At 33.1% G+C, this 22,441-nt stretch overlaps 1 protein-coding gene across 7 annotated transcripts in view; it reads left to right on the top strand.

The window, feature by feature from the left end:
* Robo1 (roundabout guidance receptor 1) overlaps positions 1 to 22,441 on the top strand; it is a 1,075,667-nt gene that overhangs the window by 737,364 nt on the left and 315,862 nt on the right. For all 7 annotated transcript variants that reach the window (XM_074072928.1, XM_074072923.1, XM_074072927.1 and 4 more), the window contains one exon: positions 14,678 to 15,004. In XM_074072928.1, the coding sequence (XP_073929029.1) occupies positions 14,678 to 15,004 (327 nt within the window). The remainder of the gene's footprint in view (positions 1 to 14,677; positions 15,005 to 22,441) is intronic.

The raw sequence follows: 22,441 nt of genomic DNA, 5'->3' as shown, positions 1-22,441 counted from the left end.
TCAGCTTATAGTTTTTGAAGTGAAAATTCTATGAGGGGAAAAAATAGTGAAAATATGTAGTTGCTTAAATATTTACTGTATTATTATTTACTACTTTACTTTTCTCCTTAATACCCTTTAGTCTTATAAATCTAAAATAATTATTTAAAATGTATATGTACAGAATGTTTTTAAACACATTAGTATATAATATATAAATATAACATTTGCAGTGGGAGATATTTGTTGGTTTTTTTTAAGAGCACTATATTTCTTAATAGATAATTTTTCTGGTTTAGGTGCTGAGCATTGAACCCAAAGCCTTGGTTTACCACTGAACTATACTATACCTGTAGTCCCTAAATTAGACATTTTTGAGTGGAAAACTATCTGGCTATTTTTCAGCCTTACCATTTGTTCCCCTCCTCTTCTTTTACACTCCCCCCATCACCAGCTGCCTCCACTTGAGAATCAGGTCAAAGTTGGGTAAAAAATAAACAATAATATCCAGAAATTTACCTGTACTGAAATGTACCTTCTCTGTATTCAAAGAAGATGTCTTGCTTTTTATGGCATCCTAAGTTTTTAAATGCTATATTATGATTCTAATTGCTCACATATTTAGTGAATTCCGAAAACTTAGCAAATTTGCAATACAGGTTTACATGGAATTTCTGTAGCATTTGTTTTTTCTTCTCTTTGTTATGCAGTACTATTTACAAGTCCTTTTAGTTCTGTAAAATTTTACCTTCTATCCACATTCTATAGGGCTGAGCACAGATAATTTACTCATTGAATCCATATACTTCTTAAGTTGATAAAATTTTACTTCTATGCATTGTTTTGGATTTTTTTTTCTTGGACTTCTGTCATTTAACAATCATTATTTTGTGAATTAAACCACATAAAGCAAACAAACAAGGAAGGAATTCACTATCATTTTCCTCTTTGCATTGAGTTTCTGTCTGTATTTGCACAACATATAGAAGATGCTTTTCTTGCAGTAAAACTACAAAGCATCAAATCTGATAGCAATATGTGTGGATGTATATATGTGTGTGTTGTATATAGTCTTTCAGCGAATTTCTTATTTTGTTTAAAAAATCAATCAAGAACTCTGTTTTCTTTTCATGATGTTTATTCACCATAGTTAGTTTAGGATGTAATATATTTTTTACTCTAAAAAAAAAAAAACCCACTTTATCTTAGCCAGGCACCTGTGGTTCCTATTCAGGAGGCAGAGATCAGGAGGTTCATGGTTCAAAGTCAGCCTGGGCAAATACTTTAGGAAATCCTGTCTTGAAAACACCCAACACTAAACAAGACTGGTGGAGTGGCTCAAGTGGTAGAGCGCCTGCTTAGCAAATTTGAAGCCCAGAGAGTTCAAACCCTAGTATCACCAAAAACAAAACAAGAAAACAAACCAAAACACCTTAAGATAATTTTAAAATGGTTTTTATTTTCTTATTTATCAGTAGTTTGGCACCAGCTAACAAGATGGATTTTTTTTTGATGGGATATTTTTCTTTCAATTTATTCCTTCTGTTTTACTTAGTAGAGAGAGTGACCAACCATTTTAGTTTACCTAGGGCTGATTGAGGGAGGTTTCATTGCTAAAACTGGAAGTCTTTCAGTAAAATGGGGATGAGTTGGCAAAACTTGGAGATAACCCCAATAGTGAAAATAAGTCAGTTAATTTTGTCCCTACTAATCTGATCAATAAACTAGAAGAGTTTTTCATATACTTTTATCAGCAAGTTGCATTTGAAGAAAGAAATATTCTTGTCTTCAAACTAAGGGTAATTATTGCAAGACATTTCTCAGGACTCTGTGTTAAGATGATCTGATTACCTAACATCAAAATTTTAAGTTGTATTCCAAATTCTGCATTTAAACCATTGGAATGTTTAGCTAATAGGTAGAAAAAAAAAAAAAGAAGTGCAACTTGAAGGCTTTCTGAGACTGTATTTTAAAGTGCTTTTGAGAATTAACAAATGCTTAAATGTAAATCTTACATTTGAAATTAGCTCAAAATCCCTCAAGAGGTATAACTTGCCATGAAAATAGTTTCTTTTTTTTATTGTTGTGCTGGTGGGTACATTGTAGCATTTACAAAGGTTCATACAGTTTATCAAATATATCATACTTGAATTCACCCCCTTCATCATTCTCCTTTACCCCCCCTCCATTCCTGAAATAGTTTCAACAGGTATCATTTTTCCACTTTTATACATGTTAACTAGGAGATTTTGATTTTTGAAGGGAGATTTTGATAGAATGAATCAAATTCAAAGAACAAATAAGCATTCAATATTACTAAGCATGTGACATTGAGGAAAATCAGATGTAACAAGTACTCATGCTCAATTTTAGAATCTGTATGTTAGAGGATTAAAGGTATTCTAAAAGTAGTGCTTCAGAAGACCAATATTACCAGAGAACCTGAAATTACTGATTAAAAATTTCTAATGTAGAATATGTCACAAAGTTTCAAAATGATTTTTAGGACTGTTGGAATTTCTAAAAGACACCTTTTAAACAATTTTTGAAGAGGTATATCAACTGTTAAAAATTTTCAAGCATACCAGTCATCAATTTCTGTAACTATTCTATAATATTATATTATTACTCATAGAAGAGTGATTGTATTAAGGAAATTATTTATTGTATGAATGAAGATATCATTATAGTGATGGTAATTTTTAGATTTTGATAATCCTAATATCTTGGAAATAAATAAATCCACAAGTTTTCAATTGAATAAATTTTACGCTATGTTATCATGTTAAATTATACTTGCTGCATCTGGAACAAAATTTGAAACTTTATTCCCATTTCTTGATTTCATAATTTTATAATGAGAACATATGTGAATAAAATGTTGCTTTATACACTAAATGTAGAATGCATTTTTGCAATTATATATTACATATGTATTTTTCTTGTCTCTTAAAGACATGCTCATAGTAAATACCATGTTATGGTACTATTAATACTTAAAGAATAGTTTACACATTGTGAACATAGACTCTGGAGCCAAATTATCTGAGACCATGGCTCGTATCTATCATATACTAGCTATGTGACTTCAGGCAACTTATTTAACTTTGCTGTGTCTAGATTTTTTCATCTATAAAAGAGGCTAATAATAACATTGCATTTATTTTTGTCAGAATTAAATAAGTTAATATAATTGAAAGCACTTAGAAAAGTGTCTGATGCATAGTGAGGGCTGTGTAAGGTTTGCTAGTATTAGAATTAATAGTGAAGTAGTGGGTGTATCAAAGAATGGAACAAGGCTGTGTGTTGAGCTCACTGGTAGCATAAATGCCCCGTAGTTGATCCTCAGCACTTTCCCCACAGTACACTTTCAGAATACTCAATAACATGAAAAAATGCATATCACGATACAGTCAACCTCTAGTTCAGCTGTTCTTAAGTGTTAGTGTACACTGAAATACTTCTATGATTGTCTAAAATACCAGTTACAAGTGTTTATACAATACTTATTTATACAACACAATAGACGCCCAAGAAGTAGAGACTATCTGAACAATCCTCCCAGCAACTATTCTCATTATAATTGCTCTCCCATCCCTACGAATCCTATGTATAATAGACGAAATTAACAACCCAGTACTAACAGTAAAAACCATAGGACATCAATGATACTGAAGCTATGTTTTATATCTAGAGATTATGACTGAATATGTCAGGAGCAAGCTATCCATGTTTTTAACCTCGTCTCAGGTTTTTTTAAAAGCAGAGAAATATAATCAAGAATACTTGGAAACTAGAATGTTTGTAAACAGTATTATGAAAACTTAACACAGCCGGGTGTGGCAGTGCTGAACTACAATCCCAGCACTTGGGAGGTGGGGCAGGAGTATGGTGAGTTTGCAAGGCCACTCTGGGCTACAAAGAGAGACCCTGACTCAAAACACCAAGGGCTTGGGATTGCAGCTCAGCAATAGACCTAGCAAGGATCTGGGTTGGCTTCCCAGGAAAAGAAAATAAAAAAACAAAAAAACCCAAGACAAAAATGATGATCACACATTAACAAACACTGCTGCTTTCACTTACATTTAATGTTTTAAAAAATTTGTGAGGTTACCAAATTTCCTTCTGACAATGCATACATTCAATTTTATGCATATATGTATAAAGTAAACAAAATACTCATTTTAAATCACTCTCTTTTCAAAAGAATAGCTGATACTGTCCTAAAATTAATGACAGTATATTTTCAAAAGAAAAAGAGTAACTAAACTAATGCCTTCTCTCTCTCTCTATTAATCCTAGTTTTAATGATAACATAAAATTAGAGGAAATAGACATTATCTTGTGAATTTTTACAGACAGGCAGAGTAGGAAAAATATATTTTGGTAATGTAATTGGACTTTAACTTACTATTATTAATGGATGTAAGGAATGTTTAAAAAAAATAGTCAAATGTGAAGTGAAAGATAGTTTAAGGTTTAACAAAATGATTTTCCCTGTGTGGCAAAGACCAGGAATTAGTTTGTGATGGCATGGAAAATAAGTGAAACAATTAGGCCTGTTTGCTTCCTAAAGAGAAGAGGCAATTGATAGCTGTTAATTGGTTTAAATCCATATCCAGTCTTTTAACTCCTAGTGATCACACAGGGCGTGACAGAGCCGTTCTGAGCCTGAGGGTTTGTGGCCCCTTTTCAGTTAATCTCAAACAAGCTTTCTACTTTTTCAGGAAAGCTTGCTTTTATCCAAGCTTTTAATTCCATTCATTCTAACTGTGTAGCATTCAGTTTTGCATAGAGAATTCATTCAGATTTGTTTACCATTTGTTTATCTGTGCCCACAAAAAAGGTTTTTTGTTGGCTAAGAGATATATAACTGCATATATGTTGTTTAAGTGCATACACTGTCATTCATATAACATTTATATTAACTTTGCATTATTAATGACTAAAAAGAGAAAGATGGGTATTATTAGCTGTTTTTATTTTTATTTTTGCATTCTTGTGTTGCCAGCCTCAGCACAGACATGGTACAGTGAGTGAGGGCATTTAGTACATATTTGTTGAGTGAATAAATGAATGCTAAAGAGTTAGCAAGGGTTGAATTTTATTTTCTCAGTATATTTTTAAAAAATGTGAGATTTCACAACTTTTTAAAGTAGACTTCTTTATTATGAAACTAACAGTAGAACTTCTTGGTATATTTAGAAACTAGAGAAACTTATAAAGAAGGACATAGAACTATTCATTTTTCAATAGTCTCTTAAAAGTCAGTCAAGGTTTTCTTTTTTCTTCTTTTTTTCAGATCTCTTTCTCCCTCAACTCTGTCACTCTCTTTAGCTAGAATTGAACAGCTTACAGCTCTGTTCATCCTTGCATGTAACCCACACATGATACTGGTTACAGGTTTCTATGTCCTCAGAACTAATTTTAGGGAATGCTCGCTACTGTGAGTAGACAGGGCACCTTTCCCTTTGGATTTTTGCTTTCCTTATTTTCTCATCAGTTCTTCAGAGGGAGCATTGGATGCTTTCAAAGACTGATGTTTGTCTGTAACATGTTGTTCTAAATTGTGTAAAACCACATCTGAGCTCACTCATCATTTTCTTCCTCCATTACCATTGATCATTCATTCCCTATAAGTGTATCGAGTGCCTGCTGAGTGGTAGGTGCTGTTTTAGGCACCAGGAATGTACAGTAATTCAGTTGTGATCCAACTATTTGTTAACTGAACTCAAGCTTGCCAACGATATAAATGTTTTCTAATCTTTCAAAATTAAGAGTTAAACTACTCTCAAACTAATGGGTACAAGTATTGTATTCCTCTTTTAAATTTGCATTTACAAAGTGGTAAGTTCACATGGACATCATATTACCCAAAATTAAAATGCTCTTAGAAGTCAGAAAATTTGAAGGATCCTTTTATTTTTGCATCAAAAGTTGTAAATGCTAGTATTTTGTGGTGGATTTTTCTTAATCAATCAGCTACACATAGCTTTGGTTGGGAGTGATTATTTACTTACCCTTTTAGGAAATAAAGAATAACCTAATTTAAGTATTTATTATTACTTAGAATTTAGATTTTAAGTTAACATTTGGAACATCTTTTAAATTTCCCTGACTTGTATATCAAGTGATTAGATTCTTCTTCTCAGCATCTTTTATTGGGGTACCTTGTAGAATCTGTAAGGGCTAAAACAAAGATATAGTGAGAGAAAAATGGGAAAGATATAAGCATGTAAAGGTTGCAGTTAGTTTGCTAATAATGTATAAAAGATTTTCTTCAGAAATTCTTGTTCATGTCAAAAAGTACTGAGTTTTAAAAATGAGTGAAGTTGACTGCATTCCTATAGGGATTTCTCAGTAATCCTTTAAAAGGTTCTTTTTACTATTTTGTTTTTCGAAAGTGTAATTGTCTTTAGACAATTATCCTTAAAATTGCAGTTCCATACTCTTATTTTTCAGACATTAGCAACTAACCTAGAATTAGTATTCTTTAAAGATGACACAAGTTGAAAGATTTATTTTTAGTACTTAATTGACTTGAGGTTGTAATATATAGAGTCTATGAAAATCTAATACAACCCTTTAGTGAAAGAATCAAAAAAAATTTAGTTTTTATAATAATTTTGTAAAAATTTCACTATGGTTTAAGAATTGTGTATTTGTAGCTTTTAAATATATATATTTAATTTGTGACTCTGTGTCTTTTGAACACACAAGTAAGATTAATTTCAGACTACTTTCTTTCAGAAGTTTAAAGTGAGGACAGAGGAGGTTTGGTAAACAACGTTTGCTTTACACAGTTGTTAGAGTATGTGGGAGTTGCCACTTTGATAGAGAAGCCTGCTTACATTCAGTATATTGAGGTTATAGTTGACTCAAATTTATAACCATCTGCTATTTGCATATTATGTATAAAGAAATGAACTGCAGATTCATTTCATTGTAATGACATGTAATTTGTTGCAGTGTATAGAAATGCCAAGATTATGAGTAACTATATTTTTATAACAGTAAAAAAAAAATCATAGGACCACCCAAGTACTATTTTGTCACAACTCAAAATATTGCCCAGTATCTTTTGTTAGTGAACAATGCAAAGGCCCAGTTAGTCTTAACAGCTGAAATAGACCATCATATTTTATAATATATATTTTCAGACCTAGGTGTTTTGGTCCATTAGAATAGGCATCAGGGTGCATTTTTATGGACTATTTTAATCTGTGCTCTGGAAACCCATGATATTTTGGGGTTTGTAATGACAATGAAACACACTATGACTATTCACTCAGTAATATTTTTAAAGCACAAGTATGTTTCTTAAATCTGTAAGAAATACATTTATATAATCAGTGGCTGTATTTGGAAAAATTTCCCCAAGGAACAGAGGTATTTATTTTATTGTAGATGGCTTCAGATGGTGAATCTATGATGCTTCTCAGTAAATAATAAGTTGACTATGTTCAGTGTTCTAATTTTAGCTTTTCTTCTCTTCTCTTAAAACATGTTATACAGGAATTGTGCCAGAACCTGCCAAGAACTACATAAATTGAAAATTATTTGCAATTGAATTCTCAGCAAAAACTGGAGACTGAACTTAGTTTGCAACATTTCTTACAAACGTGGAGGAAAAATTAATAAGAATTCTAATGTAATTCCAGAAGATGATGGGGGTGGAGGATCATAAAATCAAACAATGGTGCTTATGCCAACTTCCAAAATAATAGATTAATGGTTCCAACCCATGAGTCAATATAATATTATATATCAGAAGTTATGTGAACCTACACAATGTAGATATTATTTCACCTTCTTTTTCCAGATGAAAATGAGTAATTAATGGGTGTAACTTTCTTATTTTTAAGCAAACAGCTCCTTGGATGAAATTTGAACGAGAAAATAACAAGATTGTGCCTATGATAGGATAAATATCAATAATTGGAGATCATTCTCCTTAAAATGTAAATTGAGCTTAAGTAAAAATGTTAACAGGCAAAGCTTCTTTAAGAATATAAATATTTCTTTACAAATGTAGGTATGTTATCAAGACATTTATGTACATCTCCACCCCTACCTTGGACAGATGTCACCAAATTGTCTATTAATATTCATTATGCTTCTGTCAGCTACTCAAGGTACTTGTTGCTCGTGTGATACTTTACAAGCATTTTTGTGCTACAAGATGCTTTAGTATGATATATGATGCTGATGGATATTTTTTTCATTATAGGTTCTCTATAATCTACATACCAAAGAGTTTGAGAAAGAAATTTTGTGTCCAAATAAGACTTCCTAGACAAAATACTATTTTTCCCTCATTCTACTATGAAGCAGACTTGCAAACAGACATGAACAGAACCCTAAGACTGAAACAAATATTACTGCCATTCTAGAAAAAAAAAAAGAAACCATGTAGATGAACTCTGTGTGTATATACCTGTCTTTATTTGTCTGTCTGTCTGTCAGTCTATCTATCTATACACCTCAATGGGATATTAATAAGATCAGCCTCTTATATAGTTACTTGCTTGTGTTTCTGTAAAATTCATGTGTGTGTATGGGAGCAGTTTGCATCCAACTAAGAGTTTGGTTTCCTCATCATAAATCTCTTGTGACTTTGATGTATTTCCCTGAAATACTTAGCACTTTCGTGTATATCTTTTTCCAGCTGTGGTTGTGTAAATATTTAGATATTTCAGTCACTCGTGTTTATGTTTTATCTTCCAGCCAGACAGTTGTTGAAGGAATCCTGCCCTGCCCTTCTCTGTGTTTCTGATTTTGACTGAAGTCAGTGGTGTGATGTTCCCAAGGTCAGGATTCTTCTGAGGGCAGTTGACAGTACCATCCCAGTTCCTTGTTAAAGACTCATTCCATTAGTCCCTTTTTCTTCCGCTCTCTCCTTTTTTGTAACATTTAAGTTTCCTATGCAGAGTATGATTGAATCCTGGAAGTTGGTCTTGTCAATTGTTATATAAACCTTATATTTTATTACATAAACACATCAATTACATAACTAGAATGGCAGTGGGCAGGAAGAATATTATGTGTTATATTATATGTCTGGATTAAACTGTGAGACAGTGAAGGTAGACACCACTTTTATTTGATGGTAGTGGGGTTTGACTCAACATTTGCGCTTTCCAGGAAGACACTCTTGAACCATACCTACAGTCCTTGTTCTGCTCTGTCTTTTCTTTGGAGATAGGGTTTTGTTTGATGACAGGCATGAGGCACCACACCCAGGTTCTTTCCTTTTAGATTAGGGTCTTGAAATCTTTTTAGACCTGTCCAGCCTCAAACTTCAATCCTGTGAATCTCAGCCTCCCAATTAGGTAGGATAGCAGGTGTGAGTTACGCGTGCCGAGATGTAGACACCAGTTTTAGGGAGGAAGATAATGACCACTAATATGTAGCAATTGGTGTCTTCCAACTACAATCCTAACATTTATACTCTTGCCTATTTGATCTTAGTGTCACTCTCTCAAATCTTCCTTGGAGAGTTGAGGAGGGTGCAGTTCAGAGATAGAGTGTATGCGATAATAGTTTTAATTGCACAAATGGTGGAGATGGAATTGGAGTTCTCAGAACTAAAAACTGATAATGTAAAGTTACTTAGCAATGAAAGGTCATATTTAGAGAAGATGACATGGTACAAGTAAAGCTCTGCATCCCAATTTATTCATCATCAATCTCTTTATTGCATTAATTGACTATGAAATAATTTTGTTTAGAGGTAGATATTCCATGCGTGAGGAAAGAACAGCAGACATAAAAACACCAGCTTTTTGCTATTTTTGCCATCTGTGTTTCAGAAGTGAGCAATAAAAATGACTTTCAAAGCTGAAAGCAAAAAAGAACAATGCATGTTTATCTATAGATTTTAACCAATTAATCCCAGTAGTACTTATGGGACAGTGAGAAACAGCAAGGATTTTAGATTTGACTAGGATTGAATCCTAGCACTGCCATCTCCCAGCTGAATGACAGCTGAGATTTCAGTTCCTCATATGGACACCAGATATGACAACACCCACCCGATAAAGACGTTGTCATGAGAATGCAAATGATGGATAATTAATAGCAGTTTTTTTTCAGTCCCTTTACTTCTTGTTTATACTTGATTATAAAGAATAATTTATTTTAATGTTAATAAAGGTGATGAATTCCACTTATGGTTTTTATTAATGGGGCTGACCAATCACTTACTGTAAATATGACTCAGACATTAAAAAGTCCATTTCCCAAAAGTTACATGTTAAGAGAAATTAGAGATTTTGGTCTGGTATAATTTTCAAAGATATTGTTTCTACTACAGTCAAGTGACTATTCTTCTCCTAACCTTATTTATTTTCTTTGTGTTTTCATATGTTTGATAGTGTATATTTTCTCTTCAAATGTGTTGGCCAAAACCAAAATGAAATATCCTGTAAAAAGAAAAATGAAAGAGTTCATTGACTAAATGTTACATATCGTACTCTTTTTCTGGAATATCAATGTATATTAGGAAGACTAAAGGCACTGACAAATGCAACTTTTTTGTTTTTAGCAATACTATTAACAATGTGAGGAAAGACTATTCCACAGAGCATTTTTTGGTAAATTTGGTAATTAATAATGTAGAAGGCATTTTTATTGCTGAAACTTTTACTGAATGCTGCTGTATAAACACCGTGATGAAAACTTGGGCTTGAGGTCCTCATTCCCCAAAGTCTTACCCTGGCTGTGGTCCAGTTGGAGGGAACTGCAGGTTGGGGGAGGTGTGAGTCCTCAGCAGGACTGCAGTGTTCTGCAGTGATCTCATGGTCTACAATTGGCCATTGCTTCCTCTACACCCTTTCCCTAGACAGTTTTATTCTTTCCCATGGTTTTCTTCTTCAGCTCTATTCTAATCAACAGCTCCAACTGAGATTTCTTTTCTTCCATCAAGCTTTGATATACAATTGGCAAATTTTCATCTCCACTTGGAATTTCTATAAGTACCCCAAACTCTCCGTGTCTTGTGTTAAATAAACATCTCCTCTGACCCTTTTTTCTCACCAAGTTTCACTCCGTTATTTCCTAATTTGGAATCTCCCTTTCCCCTGTCTTCTCATCCTGTGTGTTTTCATCTCTCTGATCCTATACATTGTCAGGGAGTAGGTGCTGTGGATTTTATGATTTAATATCTGTGGATTTATCCTTGTTTTCCTTTCTGTCAGTGTTTAAGTACAGGTTCACAGATTTATCGTTCGAAGGGTGCAAGTGTCCCCTTCTAATTTAGCCTGCTAAGTCCAGCTTCTTACTGCCAAGAATGACCTCTTTAAAACCAAACTTGAACATATCGATTCCTTAAATTCTTCTTTAGTGATTTTCTGTTGCTTTAGCTAGGTTACAGAATTCCATCTTGATGAACAAAGTCCATCACATCATTTTTTTCAGCCATTTTTTTAGGCTCATTCTTTCAATCTCTGACACTCACCTTATACACAGGCCATATTTAACCTCCCTGCAGATCCCATAAGTATACCAATATACTCTTGCAACTTCCTCTGTGTGAAATCATCCCCTGCTTTTTTTTCTGACTTTTCCAAGGTTCACCTAAAGTTCCATGGTTCCAGATCCTTCCCTGACTCTCTGAGCTCATCTTAGATGGCCCTTCTTTGTGTTATTATAGCAACTGATGCAGCACTGTTATCTCAAATGGACTTTCAGAATTTAAAATATAATTTGTCTTATTAGACATACACATATACATCCTCAGTAGTTGATCTTCATTTGCAGCCATCTTTCATAATTACTGCCAAGGTAAAGACCATCTATTATATTATATGTTAGGAGGTTTCTAACACTGACAATTATGAGTAATCTACATTTTTTAAAAACATTTTTTGGTGGAACTGGGGTTTGAACTCAGGGCCTCTTGCTCGCTAGACATGTGCTTTTACTCCTTGAGCTGCTCACCAGCCATTATGAGTAATCTAAAAGCTAACCTAAATTTCATTTTTCTTCAACATAGCCATTATGATAGAGTATATGTTTCCAAATTATTTCCTATTATATTGCTGTTTTATTTCCTCCACTTTTAGAGTTTGGTACATAGTATACCATGTCAAACTAAAGCTATTTCTCAGTATTTGGAATAAAATTATTACTCACTATTTCAGATTACAACTTGTTTCAGTGTATTTATAAGCAAATAATAGATCTTGTAGTTTCATCATTCATTTTACTAAGAAAAATATTAATTGCAGTAGCTGTAATTTAGACACTTATAGATAAGCCCCATCTACGATTTATAGTCTATTAATATTGCATAGTGTGCACAGTGGTTACAATTTTCTTAAACTTCAGCTCCTTCTGCTCAGTTAGATCTTGCTGTCTTTATTCAGTTTTTCACTGTGTACTGTAACGTGCTCAGCATTCTGCCAGGCATTTAAAGAAAAAAAATATATGAGCAGAATCAGACCCACAGATCTTATGATAAGAGACCATATTTAAAGCATTGGACAGATAGATTGAAATAATAACTTTGATCATTCTTATCAAGAATGGTGACAGAGTATGGGGACACGGCTGCTTAGGCGAGCAGGTTGAGCCATGCCTGCAGTCCCTGTTTAGGTTTGAAAAAGGAGAATCTACTTTGGTGGTGAGGTCAGGGAGAGCAGAGCTTTGAAAGAGTATTGGGTATAAATGAGGGTGAGTTTATTTGGAACCCATGGGCTGTGGGGCCGGAGAGGAAGCACAGTATGTTCATGGAGCTAATAGAAGGCTGGGAGAAGGGAGCAGTGAAGAAAATGAGAAGGAAGTCTGGAGAGCTTGTCAAGGACTTAAGAGCAGTGAGTTTATTCGAAGAGCCTCTGAAGTAGAGGAGAACTGTAGTATATTTGCATTTCAAAGCCTTTATCTGATTACTTTGGAGTGAATTATTTAAGAGACTTTCCTAAACTCTGGGATAGTAGCTGCTGTAGAAATGGGGAGGAGGAAAATGATTTGAGGAATTTGGGGGAGGCCCAGAGGACCTAAGGCGAGGTGTTAAGGAAAACTTATTTTGACTTTGCTTTCATTGAGTTTGGAAGGCTAGAAAAGAGCCAGGTTTGGATCTACTTTAAGTGAAGACTTGGGCTGTTGAATTTGAGCAATTTTTGAGGAATTTACATATTTACTCTATATAGCAGAAATAAGATAGGAATACATAAAAATATGAAACATGATGCCTAATTTGAGATTTTAACCTAATTGAAAAAAAAGGATATAGACACCGGATATATTTAAATGACACACAATTAGAGCTTCATTTATTGAGTGACATATAAGGTCCAGAATGTGACTCCTTATCCAATATCCTTTTCCATGTTGTATTATTTGTAATTATTTAAATTCATTATTTCATTTCATCCTTGAAGCCTGTTAAAAATTTACAGAGTAATAATGAAATTCGCTTAATTAAAACTCTGGGAAAAGTATATATGTGTGTGTGTGTGTGTGTGTGTGTGTGTGTGTGTGTGTGTGTGTGTGTGTATAAAGAAGATATGAGTCTATATAAAAAAGTTCCATTATATTAGAATATAAATGTTCATTAGTCAGAGTGAGACCTTAGAACTGTCTGCTAATGAGAGGAAACCCTATCTAAGAAAGTGCATTTCTTTGCAGAGATGTGTCATACCATCCTTTGGTATCCTCTGCTGGAAAAGTAGAATAAAGTCTTAAAGTATGCTTTTAAAATCCCGTATTGTAGTCGTTTAGTACTATATCATATCTCTATGAATATAAAGTGTCTTGCACCTGTTTTATGATATGTAGTAGTAACTAAACTTCATCAGAGCTGTTTTTAATGATGTTATCTAGAATGTGTTCTTTTCAAATGATGATTGAGAAGGTAATAATGCCAGGTACCAGTGACAGAGCTTTGCTGTTTTCTTTTGTGCTTTTGGTTTTGTAGTGGAGTGTGCTGAATGTCATCATTTTGTTCTGATGACTGCTGAACTTGGAATTGCTGCTATTGATGCACAACATACATACTGCTATTGTTTTTCATATACATATAAATATACATATATGTATGAGTATATATGGAATTTAAAACTTTAGCTATGCTGTTGACTTTGGAAAGAGTATTCCAGTCTTGCATAATGAGTTAGCATTGTTCAGAGATTAATAGCTGTAGTGGTCTAGAAACATTAAAATTATTATTTTTTCCATTTGTACAAGGGTAACACACTGTATTAAATATGTAAAGCCTTAACTATGTAAAGTCAGTTACAGAAACTAATAAAGTACTCTCTAAATAATGAAATTAGCATATAGCTTATGTTTTGTTAAAGTGTTAATTGATGCTAGTTAAAAAGGAATTCCAGTAAGGCATGTCATTATTTGTAATACTCAGGAAACTATTTAGCAGGTTTCTAACATGCTCTTCTGGAGAAACAAGCATCATGCATGGTAGAACCAGTCCGTGTGATGGGTTCTGAAAGGATTCATGGTTTGAATATAGAGGATCTGTACGGGCAAAGTTTAAGCAAGACAACCTGTAAGTGGATGGTCAACAGGATTTCGAAATTGGAAAGTGCATCCAAGGTAGACACCAGGAGGATTAGTTTGTTTAATAGTGTAGGAAGTGTCAGGCAGTGTTTATATAGTTGTGTTAAAGCTCATGCTTTTGAAATAAGACTTGTAACTGTTTTCCAGTGATACATAAGGATATTTTGTCAATTCTTTTCAGGCTCCCGTCTTCGTCAGGAAGATTTTCCACCTCGCATTGTTGAGCACCCTTCAGACCTAATTGTCTCAAAAGGAGAACCAGCGACTTTGAACTGTAAAGCCGAAGGCCGCCCCACACCCACGATTGAATGGTACAAAGGCGGGGAGAGAGTGGAAACGGACAAAGATGACCCTCGCTCACACCGAATGTTACTGCCAAGTGGATCTTTATTTTTCTTACGTATAGTACACGGACGAAAAAGTAGGCCTGATGAAGGGGTCTATGTCTGCGTAGCAAGGAATTACCTCGGAGAGGCTGTGAGCCACAATGCATCGCTGGAGGTAGCTAGTAAGTAAACTGGGTTTTCTGAGTGGGGCAGGGGAATGGAACAATGGGATCATTTGTCTTGACCATGGCACTGAAAATTGAACATGTGTCACAGGGGTTACTTGAGGATAATCTAGCTTTATATTTCACTGCAGTCTAGTATTTGAATTTTCTTTATTTCTCATCTTATCTGGTTATTCAAGCTAAATTGGGATTTACACATAGCTGTTGATCTTTTTTGTTTTTCTTAGAATTGTTTTATTATCATACATTGACAATACAAAGGGGTTTCATTGGCTGTTAAACTTTTTGACTTTTGATTTGCAGCATTTTCTGCTAACCATTTTCCTTGAAATTGTTTATTCCTCTCCTTTGTTCCTTTTGACTCTATTAAATATACTTATTTGTCTGTAAATAAAATAGTGTGAGATATTTTAGTCTCCATCAAGAGAAATACTTTCACCTTTTAGTATAAAGTGTGTTTTTAAACAGTTTCTAATTCTTCTATTTGAAGTGATCTCAAGTGAAATTTGTTGACTAATGATTAAATTGCTGTATCCAGACATTAGTTGTGTATTGTATTTGAAAACGAATTAGACTTCTCTTATTTTTCTATCCATTCTCAAAAGATAGCTCAGAAGTTTCATTCCCATGAAAGAATCCTGCTGTACCTGTATGACACAAATCAAGGATGTATGCATAGGGAATACAGAGACAAATGAACTTAGTGTTAATTCACTTTAACTCTATCTAATTATATATATATATAATTATATTCATAAACATGTATACAGTTATGTATGATGTTTTCCCAAGTTGACTAATATTTTAATATGATTTATGCCCAAAGTTTTAATTATGCAGTAAGTTTTCAGTCTCCAAAATCGAACTAGAGCATGAATACATAGAGCCATTAATATTTATAAAATTATAGGTGTTAAAAAAGTTTAGAAATAAATTATTCCAGCTGAATCAAGTTAATATGGAGTCAGCCCCAAAGAACTGAAATAATTTTATCATCCTCTCAGAGACATGTGGTATTTACAGTGAGACAGAATGCCAAAGATGTCTGATATGAACATAAAATATAATTAGATAAGTAAACCATAACCATTTTAAACTGTGTCAGAACTAGTCATTCACTTTTTTCTTATTATTCTTTATTTTTATTTTCTGTATTTCTTTTTTATTAGCATATGTTAATCATACAATGGGATTACATTGCAGTATTTGCAATATGCATATCACATATTTGATCATATTCACTTCATTTATATTACTCTTTCTAATTCTCCCTCCTAAAAATATTTACTTGAAACTTGAATTTATGTTTCTCAATCCACAGTGAATTGGTAAGCAAATTACTGACTTTCTCTCATTGATTTGGCTCTCAGTGAACGTCTTAGAACTAAATGTGCAAAGTGGATTAAAGCTATAATCACAACAGAAGGCTATTTTGATTTCATTTTTTGTAAAGCCTAACGTTAAATATAATCCAAACAAAAGTAATTTATCTGTTCAACTTATTTATAAAATAATGTATACTTTTGATAAAATCATCTTTCAAAGTTGAGATCTTGGTACCCTTGTAACTTTTGATATGTTTCTATGTAAGTATGATCATTCCTTGTGGAGGTAAAATTAAGGTAACATTTGAAAACAAATTAGAGAATCAGGAATGATAGACTGATAGACTTAGGCTAGCTCTTATTTTTGGTAGGTATGAACACCAGAGGGCAAAACCAAAGTGATTATTCTTGGGAATTGTAATTTCTTATAAAACAATTGTGTACCACCAGAAATATCAAAGATCATCTCTTGTTTCTATATTTTTTTTCCTACTCAACTTACATTCTTATCATTGTCAGTATTTACAAAAGGAAGTTATAGACTTGAATAGGCCTAAATGCTTACCTTCTAGAGCTTTCTTTTCAAGACATTTCTGTAGCTTTACCCCTGATGATCAAGATACCATTAATACCCTGGGAGTTAGACAGCTGTCTTTTCTGATCTGGCTTTTGTGTAGATATTTTAAAGATACTATTAGTTTCCAGCTAAGTTCTCTTTGTAAGCTAGACATTCCATTACCTTGAGAGGTCATTATGGGAAAAGCTTTCCAGTTTTAGTCAACACAGATATGATCATGGAATTGAAACCAGACATAAGATTATTATGTCACTTTACCAGCAAAATATTTAAATTCAGAGCCCAGTAATGCATAATTTAAAAATTTTACTGTGATATTCCAGAGGAAAGAAGAATATTATCATTTACCAAGTAAAATTTAATGCAAGATTTACAAACACTTAAATACTCAACATTTTTTTCCTTTATTGTTGTGCTGGGTAGGGTTACACAAAGGTTCTTATAATGTATCAACTATATCATACTTGAATTCACCCTTTCCACCACTCCTGTTTATCTCCCTCTCCCCCAATAAGCATTGTTGCATTTATATGCATGTGTACACATTTTTTGCACTGTATTCCCCCTTCAACTCCCTTTTCTCACCACCTTACCCCCACTGGTGCTGACCCTGCCTCCTTGGCAGGACCTGTTCTCTGGTTTTGCAGAAGAGAAAAGGGAAAAGATAAAAAGAAAAACATGACATTAGCTATACAGGGAATTTCCTTGTGGTATTTATGATAATACTCAATATTAATTCTTATAATTATAGAGGGGGAAATGTATGGATGCTATGCATTTGTCAAATACATTTTATTATTAATACAGATAGTTAATCATAAATATCCTTATTAGTGAAATATGATCATTTGAATCCTGAAAAAGTATGAGTAGCTTTTGTATATTTTAATTACAATGGTTAGACGTGTTTTTATTTAGATATAACATATGATTTGAACAGATAAGTATATGTGTAGTTCAGGAACTATTATTTACTAAATTCATTCACTGTATTTCAGCTATTTATTCTAAACAATGAGTTCTACTTCTTTACCATTTTAAGGATGTTTCTGTCTTAAAACTGAACTAGACTATTGTATGTATCATAAATAAACAAGGTGACAGGGGAGAAGAGGCAAGGACCACATTTGCTGAAAATTAAACCTAAAGTACTGTTATAGTTTGGGTTTCATCTTTTCCTGGAGATTATTATTACTTTTTTTTTTTAAGGCCTCCTTAGTTTAGGTACCAGAAATTCAATAAGAGCTATTTCTGTTCTCCCCAACTTTCAGACACAGGAAGACAAAGATTGCATTTAATTTCATAGTGAAATTACTTGAGTGGCTCCAAGTAACAGCACTAATAAAAGTATCTTGGGGCAACAGAGGTTTCACAGTGCAGTTGTTGGTAATGCTTTTGAAAACATGGTTGTGTGTTTTACTTTTGTTTAAACTAAGATTTACAGCTGAAAGAACAACTGAGTTTCTTGGTTCTTAATAATTGTTAGTCTCTCAAACTTTCAAAAAAACCTATATGGAATGCCACTTAAACTTTTATTTCCTTATAGAAATGATAATACTCTTCTCCATTGCACTTCAATATTTATTTAAATTAGAAATAATGAACCAGAAGGATTGCTTTTCATTGGTTATATTTAGGATTATTTATTTTTATTTTCACTCACATCCCAAATACAATTTGAATAGACCACACTGCAAAATATTGGTCAAATCTCACTTATCTTTGCCACATAGTAAACTGCATTCCTTGTTCTTAAAAAACTCGGTTTTGATGCAGTTAAACTTATTTCACACAATTGTAAGTCTAAAACTGGAATGTCAGAAAATATGTAGCAATCCTTATTTCTAATATTATACCTACAATTTTTGGATGTTTACTTTTGTGAAAGAAAATAATATTTAATCACAGATGCTTTAAAGTTAACTTGCTATTCAATTATTTTTCCTTGCAAGCCAAGAATGACATATCCTGATGATTTCTAAGTTAAATTTTATAATTTAAAAGACATTGTTTCTCCTTAATACGTAACGAAAACTCGCTATGCGTTTAATTCAAAGCTAGCTTTCTAAAAATCTCTTGCAAGCATTAGTTTCTTGCTTATTCTGCATTTTTTTATAAGTGAGAGTCTAAGAACATTTAGGAAAATATTTTGTCAATCTATTCTCCTACAACCAACATTAGCAATTATTAAATTTATGTTATTTCAGGCACAAATTTATAGTAGAGTTATCGGACACAACAAGTAACTTGATCTTGGATAATTACACTGAATTTTAAGGAAAATTAATTTGAACCTTGATGCTCATGCTTGCCATTGTAGAATGTAGCCTCTAAGTCATATGCTAAGCAGTGTACAGTTAGCATATGGTTATTTGGTTCCTATTTAAACTGTTTTCTCCAGAGGAAAAGAAATTCACTTCAGAATAGGCAGACATCTCTGGCTATCTTAGCAGCAAAAATATAGAACTACCTTTCCTGAAAAGAATCAGTTTATTAATTAATCCAAGACTGTCTTTCTAGAGTACTTTATGTCATGTTTTTTAGAGTTAGTGAGGTTGAATGTTTTCCACTGCTTTCAAACCATTATGATCTTTTGTTGTTATTAAGGATGCTCTCAAAGTGGTCTAAAATTTGATTTGTCAGTTTCCTCACTTACATAAAATGAGAAAGTAAAAGATGAACTGTCTATGTTTGCCAAACAGAAGCATGTTTACCTGGATGCACAGTAAAATGTGTTTCAAAATCTAGTCCATGGAAAATGAAAGTATTCCTGGGGGTGAAATTGTTGAGAGGAGATGAGGTAGAAATAAAATATGCTAGTATATTACAAATTTTTGATTCATTGAATGACTCTGTGAGAGAGAGAGAGAGAGAGAGAGAGAGAGAGAGAGAGAGAGAGAGAGAGAGAAATATGTACATCATCATGACAGAATCAGAGAAGGGAAGAATTGTTCAATATCACATAGCAGATCAGTAATGGAATGAAAACTAGAACTCAAGTGCCCCATGTTGAGCTTTTGATAAGAGAGAGTTCCTGAGATATGACGTGTTATCTTCAAAGTTCAGAACTAACTTCTTGGTGAACTAGATCATCTTTGATAATGACAAGTTACATCTAAATATATATGTGTATGTACTCATGTACGCATAAATATATTATTCCTTGGTAGTATTTTGATCTTTGAAATTAGATTGGCTTTATGTTGCATCTTTAAAAATATTGGTTCCTCTACTTAATTTGTTTTACCTTAAAAAAATAACTTGCTATTTTCAAATACTTAGACCTAATTCTGAAACATTTTTATGTTACATCTGTTTTTCTTTTCAGTATTCAAGAGTAATTTAGTTTAATCATTTTAAAATATCTTTCTTCTAAACTTATGAAATAATTCATGTGAAGTATGCAGTACAGAAACTGGCACATAGTTATTATTTTATAAGTCTAATTGTTGTTTTCACTACTTCTTTCTCTGTACTTCCATTACAACCAGACAGGATAGAATTGATTACTTAAACAAATCCTCTTATCTGAAGTGGATCTGAGCTCTTCTGACTTCAAAAATAGATTCAATATTGAATCCATTCTGAATGCAAAATGTTTGCTAACATGTTAAAATTTAAATAAAATGAAAAGTCCCTAAGTCAGTTTTTAAAGAGACTCTAAAGTGTATATCAAATATGCTAAATTTCCTCTGGATTGGTATTAATGGTACGGGAAATTACCCTTATTTTTGGGTACTCATTGATAATGCAGGATGTGCAGAGTATATTAACTAAAATATTGTTTAAGGGAAAAATTAGCAAATTCATTTTTATAACATTTATAGACATAGCACTACAATTTTCATTCAAATTTATATATCTGTTAACTTAATTGAAGAAACAATATTGCTAATTTTTGTGATCTGATTGTATTTATTAAATATTAGAGTTTTCCTTTCCATCAGAATGTATTACTTTGGTACTGCCTTTTGTAACAATTTTTATTGGAGTTGTAGTTATTTCATTCTCTTAAGTGATGAGATATAAAAAGCAAAATATCAGGGAAATATCTGCAAATATGTAGAACCCCATAAATAAGTACATAAACAGTGATCATCAGACCACTTGTCATATCCAAATATCAGGTTTAACCATGTTATAAGTAGGCCAAGTATAGACCATTATCTCTTCAAGTGAATACAGTCAATTTTGTATTTGTTGGGAAAAAGAACAGCCTTCCTTGGTTATGTATTACATTAAGAGAAAGACAGTTGTTATATTCTTTTGAAAGCATATGTAAATTCTATTCATATTTTTGGGGTTTGCCTTTCAATGAGTAGCTATTAAATATAAAGGCAGAAACTCATATTTCACAACCCACATAAGAGATGACAGTGACAATGAACATAAAGACAGAAAGAGAGTTTGAGTTTTAATGAGTATTTTCAGTAGAAAAAGACAAAGTTTGCTGATCATTTCAGAGTGTTAAAGGAAATGGCTATGCCAGAGAATGTACCAGTCATTCTAACAATTGGCAATCATTAGTAGCTTAATTGTTAATTAATAGGTTAGAGTCTGTTTGAAGGATATTCTTAGTTTCACAGTATAAGTGTGGTTGACTTTTTTTCCCCATGCTGGGGTTCACACCCTGGGGTTTGCATACACTAGGCAAGTGCTCTACCATTGGAGTCACATCTCTAGGCCTTGGTTTATGAGTCAAAGTTTTGCCATGCATCCCAGACTGGCCTAGCCCTCACTATGTGGCCCACGTTGGCCTTGAACTTGCAATCCTCCTGCTTCCAGCTCTCAAGTTCTGGGATTACAGATGTATACCACCATGCCCAGCTGGTTAACTTTTTGACTAAAAAACTTATAGTTTGTCCTTGTTTCTCATATCTATAACAAATTTTTAGAGAGATCTTAAGCCCATTATACATTTTATTTCCTTTACTCCAACACAAGTTAAAGAAGATGATTAAAAACTTCTCCCTCCCTCCTGCCCTCTCTCCCTGCCTTCCTTCTTCTGTTTTTGTGCTTAGGATCAAATCCAAGGCCTTGAACCATCCTAGCCAAATACTGTACCCCTGAATAAGGTCCCAGCTCTCAGTCTTCTGTTAGATAACTGAAACAGTCATATGTGTTGGGACACATATGACATGGCACATAGACTACATGGAAAAGTTTAACTCCCTGAGTTAGAGTTAGAAAACAGCTGCCACCAAAATATTACTAGGCACACTATCTTGGAATAGATTCAGCCCCATAATTCAGGGGTTATAGATAATGTACTCTTTTGTGGGTCTTCTGAGCCACTTCTTTTATTTTCTCAAAAAGTAAATGATATTCATACAAGCTGAAAAGTACTAAGATGATTATTTCAACACTAGTTGGTACTTAGATATAAAGCCCCTTGAGGTTTCCAAAAAATCAATTCAGTGTTTGGTTATTTATGAGAAATTCTTGGCAGTGTCTTCTCATATCAACAGTACTGTCTTTAAAAACTAATAAAAGAAAACATGAATCTGATTATCTCATATGTGATCAGATCAC

Source organism: Castor canadensis, chromosome 5 (assembly GCF_047511655.1).
Source record: "Castor canadensis chromosome 5, mCasCan1.hap1v2, whole genome shotgun sequence".
NCBI classification, from domain to species: domain Eukaryota; kingdom Metazoa; phylum Chordata; class Mammalia; order Rodentia; family Castoridae; genus Castor; species Castor canadensis.
This window is presented reverse-complemented; position numbering and strand designations above follow the sequence as displayed.